Source organism: Pelodiscus sinensis, chromosome 10 (assembly GCF_052426305.1).
Source record: "Pelodiscus sinensis isolate ZL-2025 chromosome 10, ASM5242630v1, whole genome shotgun sequence".
Taxonomy (NCBI): Eukaryota; Metazoa; Chordata; order Testudines; family Trionychidae; genus Pelodiscus; species Pelodiscus sinensis.
Window position 1 is genome coordinate 32,349,980 of NC_143061.1, and position 17,361 is coordinate 32,367,340.

At 43.4% G+C, this 17,361-nt stretch overlaps 1 protein-coding gene across 3 annotated transcripts in view; it reads left to right on the top strand.

Moving 5' to 3' along the window:
- Window positions 1–17,361, top strand: part of PLOD2 (procollagen-lysine,2-oxoglutarate 5-dioxygenase 2) — an 89,430-nt gene that overhangs the window by 39,672 nt on the left and 32,397 nt on the right. For all 3 annotated transcript variants that reach the window (XM_089780835.1, XM_075937669.2, XM_075937670.2), the window contains exons 4-8: window positions 4,552–4,715; window positions 8,091–8,203; window positions 10,378–10,441; window positions 11,663–11,760; window positions 13,270–13,371. In XM_089780835.1, the coding sequence (XP_089636961.1) occupies window positions 4,552–4,715; window positions 8,091–8,203; window positions 10,378–10,441; window positions 11,663–11,760; window positions 13,270–13,371 (541 nt within the window). The remainder of the gene's footprint in view (window positions 1–4,551; window positions 4,716–8,090; window positions 8,204–10,377; window positions 10,442–11,662; window positions 11,761–13,269; window positions 13,372–17,361) is intronic.

The window sequence follows — 17,361 nt, forward strand, 5'->3', positions numbered from 1 at the left end:
CTCCTCCTGCCCTGCCAGGAGCATGGGGTGCTTTGAAGCGTGGTGCAGTGCTCCCAGGGCGGGGGTGGGGGAGCGGGAGGGAGAGAGTGGAGGAGTCTTTGTGCACTCCCCCACCCTCAGGGCAATCAGGGTCTGGGGGCACGGGAGCTGCGTGAAGCGTCCTTGGCCCTGCCCCAGCCCTGCGAGGAGCCCGCGGCACTTAAAAGTGCCGCGGGCTCCTCACAGGGTGGGAGAAGGCTTCCCGCGCTTCCCCTCCCCCAGACCCTGATTGGCCTGGGAGTGAGGGAGGGTGCCAAGCCTCTTCCAGGGCATGGGTGCCTAGTGGGGTGGGGGGGGGGACAAAGGGGCTCCCCCACCCTCAGACCAATCATGGTCTGGGGGTGGGGTAGCCCCACCCCTTCCTGTTTAGGCTCCATCCCTTCTGGGGTGGCCCAGGGCTACTTTAAAAAATTTTGAAATGTCCCACTGGCAAAAATTATTGCACACCCCTGCTCTAAATTACGTAAAGTAGATACCACTAATTTTCAGCTTGTATGCCTCCTGAGATTTAATCTGGAGAAAATAGTGATTTGGGTGACGAAGAAGAAGGTCTATGTTTGCATAATACCAACTGATGAGCGAGAAGTTAAATGCAGAGCTTCTAGTTACTATTTCTCATAGTGCAAGAACACAATTAAATTGAAAAGCAACAATCTTAAAACTGATAAGTTTGTTGGCCCTCCAATGTACAATAATTTTGTGATGCTCACTGCTACAAAATATTGAGACTGCCGCGGAGCGCCCCACCCCACTCTGCACGGCCCCGGGCTTGGGCTGTTACACTCCAGTTAAACGCAGGCCCTGAGGCCTAGTCCAAACCCAACTCAGGCCCCGAGGCCTAGTCCACGCTCTGGGTGGATAGGGTAAGGGGGTCCGGGCCCTCCCTCTCCTCCGGACCCCAGCCCAGAGCCCTATTGGTGGTGGGTGTTTCCCACCACTGGCTCAGCGAGGAGATCTCCCCGAAATGTGCTGAACCCACCGGGGAATTCCCTGCCCCCTGCCCTGGGTTGCTTCCTTCCCCAGCCCTGTGGCTGACGGAGACCCCACCTGCAGGCGCTGGGCTGGCGGCAACCGTGCTGTTGGCAGGTCCGGTGTCTGTGGCAGCAGCAATGGGGTTGCCCACTGTGGCGGGGTGGGCATTGCAGGCGTGCTCAGCTGGGGGACTATAGCGACGGCAGCCGGGCCGGCTCTGGCTCCGGAGGTTGGGTTGCAGTTCCTCCCTCCCTGGAGGCCGGCCTCAACTGAGCTGTTTCCCTGGTCTTTATACCTGGCCTGCAGTTGGAGCATGTCCATCACTGTTGTGGGGGTGGGGCCTGTACAGCCTAGCAGGCCAGCTGGCTCCCCCTTGGCCAGTGCGGGGCTGGACCGCCCTGTCACAGAGACCAAGAGTTTAGCGAGATTGAATGGCTGGATTTTCTCATGGGTAAAGGACATCCAAAGTAACACAGTGGGAAATGGGGATTACAAGGAGTAAAAAACTTCCTCTTTCATAGCCATGCAGTAACTGACAGGATTTAGGAAGAAACTGCTCCTATGGGCAAGTAGCTCAAACTGGCTTATTGAAGGGTTTCTTCCGGCTTTCTCAAATATCTAGTCTTGGCCATGCTAGGATACAGGTTGCTAGATAGATGGACTATTGATTTAATCCAACCAGAAATTTTTATTTCTGATGCTCCTATTACAATAATTTGATTTCTTTTTTTTTAAGTGACTAGATGGCATATTAAAAAAATCTCATAGATTGAGCAAAAGCGACGAGGAGTCCTGTGGCACCTTATAGACTAACTGAAGTGTAGGAGCATAAGCTTTCGTGGGCAAAGACCCACTTCGTCAGATGCATGTAGTGGAAATTTCCAGAAGCAGGAATAAATATGCAGGCCAGGATCAGGCTGGAGATGACCAGGTGGATCCAATCAAGGAGGATGAGGCCCACTTCTAGCAGCTGATCTGGAGGTGTGAATTCCAAGAGAATAGAAGCTGCTTTTGTAGTTAGCGAGCCATTCACAGTCTTTGTTTAATCCAGAGTTGATTGTGTCAAACTTAAAACTCAAAAAAACTTCAGGACCAGACTTCAAAGAGAAACTGCTGAGCTACAGTTCATCTTTAAGTTTGACACTTATATTTATTCCTGCTTCTGGAAATTTCCACTACATGCATCTGACGAAGTGGGTCTTTGCCCACGAAAGCTTATGCTCCTACACTTCAGTTAGTCTATAAGGTGCCACAGGACTCCTCGTCGCTTTTGCAGATTCAGACTAACACGGCTACCCCTCTGATCATAGATTGAGCTTTCCACAGGCAAGGGGATTGTTTTGTTCTCCTTTGCAGAGGTGAAATTAACTTAAATTTCTTACAGGTACAGTCCTATCTACCCCTCCTGGAAGGGTGCTACCAGGCAGGAGGAATGATATAATAGTAGTTGTAAGAAATTTAAGTGTGGGGTGGAGTGCAGAGGGGTGGGGAGTCAGGACAGCAGTTTGAGTGCTCAGCCTAGCAGTCTGGAGGGATGTGGGGGAGAGAGTGCAGGAATCAGGGTTGGGGTGTGAAGAAGCCTTCAGAGCAGAGTGTTAAGGTGTGAGGGTCCAGGCATGTGTATGTACAGGGGAGTGCAAGGTAGGACTGAAGTTTCCCCCTCCCTGAGATTTGTACCAGGACGCTGCTTGCTATTCCTCTTTGTCATTATCAGGGAACAATAAGAAGGCATGTAGCATGGGTCCCTCATTCCTCTGCCTCCACCTCACCCCAGCCAGGAGGGAGTCGAATGCACATATGCTGTGCACTTACTTTTCCTTCTGTGACTGGAAGGGGAACAGCAAGCAGCGTCACAGCGTCCTGGTATATCCTGGCTTCAGCCCCTGTGCCCTCCCTAAATGGAGCCCTGGGGCCCCAAGAAAGCCCCTTTCTCCTGACCAGCTGCCTGTTGCTTGGCCTGCCAGCATGTAGAAGAGCCCCAGGAGCTCAGCTGGAAGCATTCCCCACTCCTCCTGCAACCAAGTGTCACAGGCTCCTTCTTGTTGGACCAGGGCACACTGCCTTACTTTGGTCTCTGCTTTTTTGCTTTCATATAGTTCAGGCCACATGCTCACTTGCTATGCCAGAGATCCATCTTCTGGTGTTCAATTTAGCGGGTCTAGTAAGGACCTACCAAATCAAACACTGAGGGTGCCCCAGATGGTGCAAGGATTCCTCGATTTGCGAAGAGTAAGGGAAGCTGATGGGAGTATTTGTCATAAATAACATGGCTAGAGTTGCTCATTTTAGGTGGCCTTCCAGGTCTAGTATAGACTTGGACTCCATGTACCCCTTTCCCATTCCCAAGAACTGATAGTCCCCAATTCTCACAGAACCCAGTGAGGAATATAAAGATGCTGCAAGAACTAATATCTCCATTTTCTGGTGAGGACGCTACAAGGCTACAGAGTGTCAGTTATAAGAGTTAAATCCAAGTCTTTGGGTCTCAGGTAGAGGACAAACTGGCTCTCATGAAGTGCAGTCCCATCAGATCATTCAATACTTCTGTGTGACATTTCTGCTGTCTGTAAAGTAGATGTAATAATATTGTTTGCATACACATAATACTTTGTCATCTTTAGATCTCAAAGTACCAGGTGGGTAAACATGAGCAACCCCAGTCTTATGATTTCACCAACTACTTTTATTTGAAACTTTTTTTTTCTGAGCAGCTCTTTGATTTCTAAAGAGCAAAATCTGGAATGTTGGACAAACTAGTTTCTGTTCCCTACTGCGCTGCAAACTTCCTCTGTGACTTTTTGACCTGCTCATTTTAAGTCTGTCTCTTTGGTTTTTATGCTTTCCTTGTGCATTAGCAAGTTCGTTTAAGTACTTAACATCTTTTGAAAATTTAGACCCTCGATCTTTTTTGTCATTCCTACCTGAAATATGAGTTATATTTTACTGTGTTCTTTTATTCCACATCTTTATTCATAAAAGCCTTGGAGTATATGCTCACTATGTGACTTTTTAAAGATAGTCATTCCGTTAAATCAAAACCAGTTGCTTTCTGGAACAAGACCACACACTGCATTCTAGCATGCGTCTTTTTATGCTCAATTTCAAATTTCAACAGCCCCTATTCAATAAATAAATTTAAAGTTGTTTTACGATGGAAAAAAGTATATTTTTATTCTTAAACTCCTTCAACTAAAAATAAATGCAGGTGAGAGGCAAAAACTTAAAAATTTAAGCCAAAAGAGTGACACGTTCAGAGAACTTTTGTGTGTCAGCTAACAGAGAAAGGATATATACACATAGAACAGTTATGCTAGTGATTGACAATATCTTGGTAAGAAATAGGATAAGTAAATGGTGTTAATTTAAAGCATGGAATAATATGCCACGTTTCTGAATGAAGTGTTACATAAACCAAAGAGAAGGCTCTTAATTTTTAACTCTGTATGGTTTTAAGTCTGAATAAATCAAAGATTTTCTGATTTATTTTTATACTTTAAAATCAGAACTGTCTAATGGGTATCTATCTTTCCATTACTTTAGCTATGATGTTATCTTTGCTGGTGGCCCTGAAGAGATTCTAAAGAAGTTCCAGCAAGCTAACCATAAAGTAGTTTTTGCAGCAGATGGTCTAATATGGCCCGATAAAAGATTAGCAGACAAATATCCCATTGTTCGGAGCGGAAAACGATTCCTTAATTCAGGAGGTAGGTATGACTTGTACATATTAAAAGTTAATTAATGCTAACTATTCTGTTGTTTTCATAGAAGTGTTTGTATGTCACAATTACTAACTGGGCAGTTAGTCCAAAGTCTGTTTCCTAAATTTATATTTGGGCATCTAAATCATTATTAGAGGAAAATGTGTTATCTCTTGTTCCTCTCTGCTTCCAGCATGAAGGAGTCTTGCTTTTATGCTTATCTGGGTGACAGCCTCCTAACACCATCCCAATCCCCAAAGTCATTCCAGTACTTAGATCTGCAAAGCTTCTATAATACCTTACCGATTACCCAGAAGGCAAAACAGTTTCCTTAAAGGAACCCAGCCTTAGCCTCCACTGAAACCCCCAAGTCAAATGCTGAAAAAATTATGCATCATAGAAGAAAGTTCTACCAATCCTAAAGAATTGGACATGAAACCTCTTGGGTTAATGAGTATTCCAGCTCTTACCCAAATAACACAGATAGCCAATTCTTATTAATTAACTAAAATGTATTAAGAAAAGAGAGAGTATTAGCTAAAACAGGCATGGGGAACCTAAGGCCCGAGAGCCAGATGCGGCCCCTGGCTTGCCTGGATCCAGCCCCCGAGGCTCAGGGCTCTGTCCTTCTCCCTCCCAGAATTGGGGAGCCCACAGTGGCACTTCAGCCCCTCTGCCGTCCCCCTGTGGGCCCCCCTAAACTCTACTAGCCTGGGCCCCCCTAAACTCTAGTGCCGTGGTCTCCAACAGGTCAATTGCGATCGACAGGTTGATCACGAGGCCTCGACCAGTCGGTCGCGAGGCGTCCTGTCCGCCCTACCCCCATTTCCCTCCCACCCCCAAGAAGCCCCACTACCTACCTCAAGTGAAAATGGAGGTAATGTCAGCTTCCCGGGATGGACAGAAGTCCCGCAGCTTAGCGCCACTTCCGGCAATTCCGGAAGTGTGCCAACTGCTCTGCTGGGTGTACTGCAGGAGGAAGCATCGGCTCCTTGCACCGCACAGCAGGGGTGAGTCAGCCCCGGGGGAGACACGCGCTGGCTTCCCTGCGCCACGGGGGAGTCGGGCCCGGAGGAGGCACGCGCTGGCTTTCCTCGGGGGGGGGGAGGGGGGGGTAGAGGGGAATCCTGGGAGGAGGCAGATGCAAGGGACTCTCTACCTCCACTGGCACCCCGCCCCCTGTCCTCACTTCCCTGTCCTGAACCACAGAACTCTGTCCCCTGTCCCCAGCCACAGAACTCTGTCCCCACTCCTCTTCCCCAGCTACAGAACTCTGTCCCCACTCCTCTTCCCCACTCCCCGAACTCTGTCCCCACTGGCACCCTGTCCCCAGCTGCAGAAACCTGTCCCCACTGGCACTCTGACCCCTGTTGCAGAACCCTGTTCCCTCTCCCCTGCCCACAGCCGCAGAACTCTGTCCCCACAAAATGTATAATTATAAATGTTTCATTTTAGATTTAAATAGCATGAATAAAAAACAGACCATTTATTTCATAACTATAAATAAGTGATTTTAATTTTATATATCACATAATTTAAAAATAAACTGTTTATCAGAGTGTGTAAGTAGGGGCTGGGGATAGCAAGTGATGGACAGGAGGAGAATAGAGAGGGCGGGGCTTCAAGGAAGGGGCAGGGCAGTAGATCTTTGCCTGTTCTGAGATTTAAAAAGTGATCTTGGGTGTAAAAAGGTTGGAGACCACTGCTCTAGTGTGTGATGGGAATGTGGGAAGTATCTTTCTCCTTTGCAGTCGGGGGCCACATTGGTGAGGAATCTCTTTGGGTCTTTTTGCTTCTCACTTGTTTGCGGCCCCCGACTAATTTTTCAGTGGATGAGTGGACCCCTACCCAAAAAACGTTCTCCACCCCTGGGTTAAAAGATGAGTATACATACACATATGAGAACAATTCAGGAATCAGATTCTTAGTAGAGATGATGAGTTCTGTAGCTGCAAGGAGTTATTTCAAAATTAGTTCATAGGTTATTATCCATTGATCATATTCAACATGATCCATCTGTGACTGGAGATTTCAGTCTTATCGCTCAAGCTTCTCCTTCATAAAGCATTAAGCAGATCTAAGACAAAAAGAATCAGGAACCATACTTTCATATGGTTCCAGACCTTCTTTTGGAGTCTGTAGGAGAATAATAGGAAGTCATTCAGACTATTTCCTAAGCATCACTGGTAACTATCTACATGGATTAACATTCTGTAATTTATCCATTAAACAATTTATTACAAACTGTAAAGAAATATACGATGACATTTCATCTAGGATTAATCTAAATTTTAGTATTCCCATTTGATCTCTGAATCAGTAGTTGTTAGGGATGTTAAAATGCGATTATTTTCCTAATAGTTTAGTCAACAGATTTTATGTTGACTAGTCGATAAGGGTAGGCAGTCCCAGTGCTCAGTCTGCCTAGTGCCGGTTCACAGCATAACCTCCTCAGCTGCTGCTCTGCATTGCACAGCCTAGGGAAGCTGCAAGCGAAGGTGCTGAGTCAGTTTCTGCTCCACGCGTTTTTTTTCATTCTTCTCAACACATACACAGAGTCAACTGGCTGAATGAAAAGAAACACATGGAGCAGGGCCCAACTCAGTGCCTTTGCATGCTGTCTTCTCTCGCTGTACAATGCAGAGCGGCAGCTGGAGGGATGCGACTTACCAGTAGTGCGAATCGATAAGTTCCTGCTTATCAGGTTAGTTGACTAGTCGATTAGTCGCTAACATCCCCAATGTGAAAGTGTAATCTGGGCTCATAGGTTAACCAATATGGTTACACTCGATACAAGCAGTCAAGAAGAGAAGATGTTCATTATAAAAGCCTGCATAATCTGACGTGTATGCCATCTCATCTTGGGCTCCTCTTGGATTCTTGAGTCGATAGAGCTTTGTAGGTCCTGCTTTTGAGAGTTAATGCCATTTCCCCCCATCCTATTTAGGTCCTGCTTTGGGTTTTTTGGTTTCTGAAACAAATGAGATGTATAACAAATTTCAGCTGAATTTCCTGGATTCTCCTGGCATATTGCATTCATACTTGCCTGCCATTAAGGTGAGACTGACAACACCAAGTTTTAACTTCAGGCAGCTGGATCTCTTAGCAGGAGCCATAGCCTCATACCTACACTGGAACTCTCTGAACCTTTCTTCTAGCCATCTAAAACAGATCCTAGAATCCTCTTTGTTTCTTAAAATACCATTATAAAGAATTATATAATGTATGATTGTATATCATGAAGGTAAATCTTTGGAGATGAATTTTGGCTGGAAACTGGTGAATTTCTTTTGATTTCCCCCAGCTGTAGCCTGACATGAAATGGAATAATCAGAAAGCTAGTTTTCAAGTAGAAATAAATTCTCTTGTGTAATATTGCAGGATTTATTGGTTATGCTCCATATATCAACCAAATCGTACAGCAATGGGACCTGCAAGATAATGATGATGACCAGCTGTTCTATACTAAAATCTATATTGACCCACTGAAGAGGGTATGTAGTGACTCCTTGTCTCCTTGCCAATTGAAAAAACAAAAAATTGATGTTTTAATTATCATGTCAGTAACTTGCTAGGAATAAATAAATGTTTCTATGATTAGCAATGAATGCCATAGTGCAAAGATGTTTTCTGTACCGCAGGGACTGTCAACGTAGAGCAGTGGTTCCCAAACTTTTTGGCATCACGCCCCCCTTTTTGATTTTTGAAAAACCCTCATGTGCCTCCCCCCCCCCCCCCAAAATAGCAGCAAAACTTGTTGAGCAAAAAAAAGGAAAAAAGAAACTGAATAGGGCAGCAAAACTTGATGAGGGGAGGGGAGGGGAGGCTGGGTCGCCTTCTGCCCCCCCTAGAATTTCTTCGCCCGCCCCCAGGGGGCATTCTCCCAGTTTGGGAACCCATGACCTAGAGGTCATGAATAGCATTCAGGAGGATCATTATTCAGAGTATTGTTTCCAGCTGTCTGCAGATCCAGACAGGCATCACTAAACTGCCTAAATAATAGCTAGGAGTATGTCTACACTACCACCCTAGTTCAAAGTAGGGTGGTTAATGTAGCCAATCGAAGTTGCAAATGAAGCCCGGGATTTAAATATCCCGGGCTTCATTTGCATCTTGCTGGGCGCCGCCATTTTTCAATCCCCGGTAGTTCGGACTCCGTGCCTGCGGCTACACGCGGCACGGAGTAGGTAGTTCAAATTAGGCTTTCTAATTCGAACTACCGTTACTCCTCGTGGAACTACCGGGGACTTAAAAATGGCGGCGCCCGGCAAGATGCAAATGAAGCCCGGGATATTTAAATCCCGGGCTTCATTTGCAACTTCGATTGACTACTTTAACCACCCTAGTTCGAACCAGGGTGGTAGTGTAGACATACCCTATGAGAGATGTGATCAGCACCATTAATCTGAGTTAAAGCTCCGTGCATATTTCTTGCAAGGAATTAATAGGATATACTTTGATTCTCAACATGGGGGCACAATACTCCATCCATCTCCTATCACTAAAGTGGATTCCAATTAAGTCCAACCAAATGAGATCACATGGTGGTCCTGGTATGGGAAGAGAGACCCCAGTATAGAAAAAATCTAGGAACCAGAATGACATGCTGAAGTTTTAGTGGTCATACTTCGGAAGTAATTTTGAGTTTATAACATGGGATAAAGAGAATGGATTCTTGAGGTATGAAGTCTTTTGAAATATACATAAAATCAAACAGTAGCTCGTGAAACAAAGACACAAACTATGTAAGGACATCTGGAGAGGCCAAAAGAAGTACTGTAATTCAAAACTGACTATAGATCTTTTCTGTTTGAAGTTGAAATGCCTAGATCAATATTTTTAAATTTGGGTTTCTACAGCCAGGCACATAAGTCTGTAATTAGAAATATAATTCATGTCCTAAGTTTCAGCAGTATAGCTAATTGGAGCTGCAGCACAGAATTCTTATTTGATTCTTGTGAAATGATGTTTTCACTGCAATAAAATATTTTTAAAATATTTGCAGGTCACTTCTTAGACCTGATACTTTTTAGGCCAACTGAAGCTATGGAGAGTTTGAATGAACATACAAACATGCCTTAATTATTGTTAAGGGTCAGGATAGAAACTTCTTTTCTTGTAGAGCCATTTATAGTAGGGCCACTGATACTGTAGTCTATCATGAAGCTTAGTTTTAACTTTAATGTGCTTTATTTTGTGCTTTTAAAAATGTTAATGATGTTAAAAATGTTAATCCTGATTGGCTTTGATTTCTTTAGTGTGTATGTCTCTCTTTTAAAGAGAGGGAACACAGGCATAGACTTCTTTCTAGCTTTTGGTGCCGAACTGTGATTGCTATTGAAAGTCATGAGCTCCTTTTGCTGAGTTGGCATAGTTCAAAGCGCATTCATTGCTTATGTACTATGTACATTGCTTATGTCACTTAAACAATTTTCTGATGAATCAGATGTTCTGGAGGGAATACATGTGGAAGTAACTGTCAGCTGTAAAGCTAAATGAGACTTTGAAAAAAGAGAGTTGAAAGATAAAAAACTTGAAATTAGGTTCCTGAAATATATGAAACATAAAAAGTGTGCAAGTTTTACCTGGTCAACATCTGTCAATACATTTAAATGTGTTTTTGCTAACTTTTATAACATCTCAGTATCTTTGCTATTTTTAATGTTAGGCACGTATTAACATTACTTTGGACCACAAATGCAGAATTTTCCAGACCCTGAATGGAGCTATTGGTATGTGTATTAGCTTGTATAATGATTGGCATGTACTGCATATGTGTGCCATTAATTTTTTTGTTTTAAAGTGAAAATTGTTCTCATCCCTTCTTTTTTAAATAAATAATACATGTATGCAAGAGATTACTCCATAAAATTAGGGCTTGCAAAGCACATATGGTATGTAAAATCATGTATTTATTTGAGATGACTCTAATAGCAAAGCATATGGAATAGACTAGCTTTAATTTTCAATTTTCTTACATTGACTAGATTGTCATAATTTTAAATGAAAATCCTTTTTAAGTATGCATGAACTTCCTTCCTCACCTCTGCCTTTGACCTTCAGCTGTGGAACAACTCAATTGCATTCCTTAGTAAATAGAAAGTTAGTTCTGTATTTTATAAACTCTGAGCAAAGCTTCCTAAAACATGTGAGGAATGTAGAGCATAAAAACCTCTGAAGTCCCCTGTGGTCTTTCTCCTCCACATCTAATTTATCTATGCAGTGCTTAGAAACTATCAGATAAATAGTGTAAAAAATCAATACTTAGCTACAGGTTGAACCTCTGTCATCCAGAACAGTCAGGTTCAGCAACATCTGTGATTTGGCGGAACCGCAGATGTTGCTGGACCAGAGAGCCCCAATCACAGAGGTTGCCAGTAGTTGAGAGCTCAGCTGGCAGACGGTCTGGAGGGCCAGTAGTCTGGGAGCAGGAAGCCCAGCCAGTGGCCAATACTGGCAGCTGGAGCAGGGACATGGAGCCCCAGGTGGCAGCATGGAACGCTGGATGACAGCCAGGAGCTGCTCACTGGCCAGGCCGACGACTGGGATGGGAGCCCAGGGAGAGCTCAAGCGTGACCTCCCCTCATCCAGCAAACTCCCTCCTTTGGGACCACTCGGGTCCTGAGGATGCTGGACCAGGGAGTTCCAACCTGTATTATGTACCATTTTCATCCATAGACCTCAACCTCAAAGCATTTACTAAGGTGGTCAGTATCATTATCTCAGTTTTACAGATGAGAAACTGAGGCACAAGGCAGACAGGCACTTCCCCCCACTCACCCAGCAAGGTAGTGGAAGAGCCAAGAATTGAACATAGGTTACTGGATTGGGACCAACGTACTTACAGTACCAGAATAAAGTTAAAGATTGTTAATTGTGACCCAGAATCAATTGCTTTGTCACTCTGCAATTAACTTTTCATTCATATTGTTAACATGATGGTTAATTTGCAGATGAAGTTCTTCTGAAATTTGAAGAAGGACAAGTAAGAGCTAGGAATTCAGTGTATGACACACTGCCCGTCACTCTGCATGGAAATGGCCCCACTAAAGTAAGTAACAGCCATGTTTTCAGCTCTTATCAAGGACCATTTTGAATAAGGGCAAAGATGAGAAAAGAAACTGAAATAAACTTTCAGCATAGCACCAGGAAATGAGCTGCTCGCATCCCAATGAAACTTAATAAGTGTCACATGGCTAAACCTTTCATATATTGTGCTGGTAACTTACTCTTCAACCAGTTATTCCACTGCCTCTATATTGACGATAATTTATAGCAACTGTCCCTCAAATGCGCCGCATCTTCTCTCCTTCCCCTTCCCTTTGAGCGCCCTTTTGTGCACAGCAACTGCTCATTCTTTGCTTAGCAAACTGATTGCAGCTCTGGATTCAGAAGGTTTAGCAGCTATGATGGTTCAATGAAAGTAAGTGAAAAACTTTGATTTTATTCATAATCATCATAGGTGATTTATACACAGAGGGGTTTTTTTTGGAAGTGAAGGAACTAAGGGCAGGCTTTGGGAGGAAGAGAACTCCAAGGTCAGGCCACAGAAGTGAAGTCTAATCCCTCAAGACTGCCACTGCAGCCACCATCCTGCCAACAATATTTTTTTTTAAATCCCAGCCACTCCTGACTTGTTGCTGCCCTCTAAAGGGTGAAAGCTTCAGTCCAATTCATGAGCGGTTGGTAAAGGCAGGGCTGGGGGAGACAAGCCTCTAGCCCCGTTCCTTCTGCTCAGGCCCTGCCCCCTTTCTTGCCGCCCCACGGGGAGTCAGGGTGGTGTGCCACACACATGCTCTCCCCTTCCAACCAAGGAGAGCGAGAGGAAGGGGTGGACATGTGCTCGTCCTGGCCTTCCCAGACCTGGAGAAGGGCGCGTCCTCTACATATCACTGGCCATGCCTCTCCAGCCCCCAGCACCAGGGGAGGGAGGAGAGTGTACCACGCAGCTCGGCCTGGCCTCCTCCAGCCTTGGAGCACAGGGGAAGGGAGAAGACCATGCCACATGTCTCAGCTGGCCTCTCCAGCTCTGGAACAGCAGCAGGGCAGGCGCTGAGGGCAGCAACACTCCACCCCCAGAACACCAATAGTAGGCATTCTGGGGGCAGAGTGTGGGTGGGGCTACGCCTGGAGGAGGTTTGGGAAGGCAGATTTCTTCTCCTCCCCCCCCCCGGTACATGTGGTCTTTTATCCATCTCTCTTTTTCTAAAAATACCAATGACAATCAGTTACAGCAAGGCTAACTTGATTCTAATATATAGCCATGGCATCAGTCACGACATTTTTCAAAGACAGGTGAAATGCAATATGTGTTTTCTTATACCCACCAAAATTGTTCAGTTTCTTTAAGCTATGACTACAAATTCCAGAGGCTGTTATTTCTGTATCTTATACAAGTGGTCAAAATAGTTTTTAGCAGTTGTCTATTTAAGGAAGAAAAGTGACCCTGTATTGAATGTCTAAAGCCTATTTTGAGGATTAACAGTGATGTAATTAAAAGGTATAGAGATAGGTTGCATTTTTATATATAGCTAATGTGAATTGTTCTTTTGCTTACTAGATTCACCTCAGTTACTTTGGAAATTACATCCCTAATGCTTGGACTCGTGAAACTGGATGTGGTGTATGTGATTTAGATTTGCTAGATCTAACAACAGTTAAAGTAAGTACATCTCACATAAAACTGAACACTTTTTATAATATGGGAAGTTGAGTGGCCTTACAGTGATTTTTCTGAGAGAAAAGGTGGGACTACAGTACATAGTGTTACAGTTCAAGCACACGTGAGGCTGTTTTTGGTGTTAAATCTGTTTCCATTATTTTATATAATATTTTGAGTTACAAACTTATCAGTACTATTTTAAGTGGCAAATGTCAATATTTTCAAATTGGCTAAACTTTGGCATGGCATGGCTGGAGTGTCAAAGGCCTGTCGCAGACAAGTTGTTTAATGAGAACTGACTTGAAGATTTTTATACCTATTTTTGGTTTCTGGCCAATGTTCATTTCAGTTAGTTTTAAAAGTGTTTATACAGTTTGAATCTTTCTAGCCTGGCAGCCTCGGGATCTGACCAGAGAATTTGCCAAACCATGGGAGGTCAGTATTGTCTAGCAGCATTACCAACGTTTTAACTTCTTTCCAGGGCTCTTAGTAGTATTTAAGAGTAAATTAGAGCTAAATAACAGCATAGGACACTGAGAGCCAGGACTGGTGGCTGTAAATAAGCTTTATGGGTCTGTAGGTAAACTTAGCCATACCCATGATAAGTGGATATCAGCAAACTAAAATCTTGCTGGACCAAAGAGTTCAGGACTAGAGAAGTTTAACCTGTATTAACTGGTTTAGGGATAGAAAAATATGTTAAATATATTTTGTGTAGGTAGGAGTACATTACTAGAAGCTTATATGTTTGCTCCAATAAATTACAAACCTCATCTAGATACTTAATTTTGTTTTAGTGATGATCTTTTTATATAACATTTCTGTAATGGTAATATTGCTGTTTTAAATGATAAACTTATTTTGGATTTTTCATTTAGATTGATTAAAAGTCTTTGCCTGGCTTTACTACACTTTTTTTCTCTTTGTAATGAATTATTTAATTATTCTTGTTACCATAATATTCAGTCAGAAAAATAACTTTTGCTTAATGCTAATGAGCAAGTTATAACAATCTATTTGCATGATTACAAAATTCTTATTTTAATGTAAAATGTATCTACAATGTCTGTCTAATATAGCTGACTCCTCAATAGTTCCTTGAATATAAATTTGCTAATAGGGAAGTAGAGCATGTCTTGTTTATAAAATTATGCCTTGCCTGTCTTTGGCTGTTTTCCATGCATTAATAAACTTATAATATGGATGAGTAAAATATTTTGTGACACAAATTCAGTTACGTAATTTATTTTTAAAATCGTCATTGTTTTCCTTTTGACAATTAAAATGTATTTTCTATATTTATAACATTGTAAAATCTAAGCAGTTTTATAATTAAGTGGGATTCCGCAGGGACATAACAAGTGGGTTCCACAGAGGTCTGTTTTGGGACTGGTTCTGTTCAATATCTTCATCAACAATTTAGATATTGGCATAGAGCGTACACTTACTAAGTTTGCAGATGATACGAAACTGGAAGGATAGGGGATACGAAACTGCTTTGGAGGATAGAGTCAGAATTCGAAATGATTTGGATAAACTGGAGAAATGGTCTGAGGTAAATAGGATGAAGTTTAATAAGGACAAATGCAAAGTACTCCACTTAGAAAGGAACAATCCATGTCACATTTACAGAATGGGAAGTGACTATCTAGGAAGGACTACTGCAGAAAGGGATCTAGGGGTCATGGTGGATTACAAGCTAAATTTGAGTCAACAGTGTGACACTGTTCCAAAAAAAGCAAACATGATTCTGGGAAGCATTAACAGGAGTGTTGTGAGCAAGACACGAGAAGTCATTCTTCTGCTCTGCTCTGCGCTGATTAGGCCTCAGTTGGAATATTTTGGCCAGTTCTGGGCACCACATTTCAAGAAAGATGTGGAGAAATTTGGGAAGGTCCAGAGAAGAGCAACAAAAATGATTAAAGGTCTAGAGAACGTGACCTATGAAGGAACACTGAAAGAATTGGGCTTGTTTAGTTTAGAAAGGAGAAGACTGAGAGGGGACATGATAGCCGTTTTCAGATATCTAAAAGGATGTCACAGGTGAAGGGAGTAAAATTGTTCTCCTTAACCTTTGAGGATAGGACAACAAGCAATGGGCTTAAACTGAAGCAAGGGAGGTTTAGGTTGGACATTTGGAAAAAATTCCTAACTGTCAGGGTGGCTAACACTGGAATAAGTTGCCTAGGGTGGTTGTGGAATCTCCATCTCTGGAGATATTTAAGAGCAGGTTAGATAGACATCTATCTGGGATGGTTTAGACCAGTGTTTCCCAATTGGTGCTCCAAGCAAAAGTAAGGGTTCCGCAAGGAGCTGGCACTCCCCTGCCCCCTGTTAAAGATACAGAGCTTTTTTGCATTGGGACTCCCCCCTCACGTCCCCCCCCACCGACAAATTGTGTCAGGGGCCTTTTATTTTTTAGGCAATGCTAGGGGTTCCGTGGCCAAATAAAATTGGGAAACACTGATCTAAACAATACTAGGTCCAGCCGTGAGAGCAGGGGACTGAACTCGATGACTTCTCAAGGTCTCTTCTAGTTCTAGTGTTCTATGGTTCTAATATTTTAAAATTATTTTGTGAAATATTTTCTAATGTTGATATGAATTTCTTTCATTGCAAGTAATTTAAAACTTTGACTTGCAAATTTCAGTAGCTTCACTGAGAATGAAAATAACTAAATTCTCTACAAGTAAAGTACATAAGAATGATTGTATTGGGTCTAACCAATAGTCCTTCAAGTAGCGGTTCTGCAGTTTCATATTTGAGTTTCTTCAGATCTTTTGACTCATCTGGTTCTGATGGTTTATTACAATTTATCAGTTTGTTCTAAAACAATCACTACGGTTGCCTCAATCTGCGACAGTGTCTCAGACATGTCACCTAAAAAGAATGGCTCAGTTGTGGGACTCTTCCTTACATCTTCTGTAGTGAAGACTGTTGCAGAGAATTTATTTAGCTTCTCTGTTGCCTTCCTTACATGCTCCTTTAGCACTTCCATGTTATAGGGACCCCACTGATGATTTGGGATGTGTCCTGGTTCTCATGTACTTACCGAAAAAATCACTGTTTCACTGTGATGTTAATGTTTGTGATTAGTTGTCCTTCAAATTCATTTTTGGCCTAATTATATTTTGACTTAGCTTGCTAGAGTTTATGCTCCTTTCTTTTTTTCCTGGGTTAATTTTTTTCATTACACCAAGTGTCTGTGATGTCTATTACAGTGTTTCTCAAACTGCTCTGCGGAGTCCCAGGGCTCCACGAGACATCTCCAGGGACTCCGCGAGGTTGACAAACTGGAAACATCAATAGGTCCAACACACACAATCAGTGGACCGCTGGGGCGCCGCAGGGGGTGCTGGATTATCAGATATGCCGGACTATCAGAAGGGGGGGGCTATGAGGTGTCTGGGGTGGAGTGGGAGGGATGTGCCCCTCTGCACTGCAGGACCAACCCGGCAGCACCCAAGCTGCTCTGCCCCAGACTTCCCTAAGTCAGCCACTGCTGAAACTGACCAGCAGCTGACTCGGAGAAGCCATGGGCAGAGCTGCTCTGCCCCGGGCTTCCCCGAGTCAACCGCTGGTCAGTTTCAGCAGCAGCTGAATCGGGGAAGCCAAGGGCAGAGCAGCTCCAGTTGTCCGGCTGCCCAGAGCACTTCCGGGTTCCAGATGATCAGAAGTGCTGGACCATTGGATGCTGGATCACTGGAGTTTTGCTGTATTTAATCTTATTGAATTTGTATATGAGCACTTACACAATTTGTCAATATTTGTCTGCTTTCATATGATTATAATTGAATGGGAATCTCTTATATCTGACTATTTCTCTTCAGTTCTTATCTGTACTTTTACTAACTTCTAGCCCTATTAGTAAGTCCATCCCAAAAGGAATGTGTCTGCTCAAACCGTATGTTCCTCCACACTTGCCAAGTTCCCCCAGCCCTCCATTTAAAAATTCCTCTGATTGTGAACTTTTTAATTTTACATGACAGC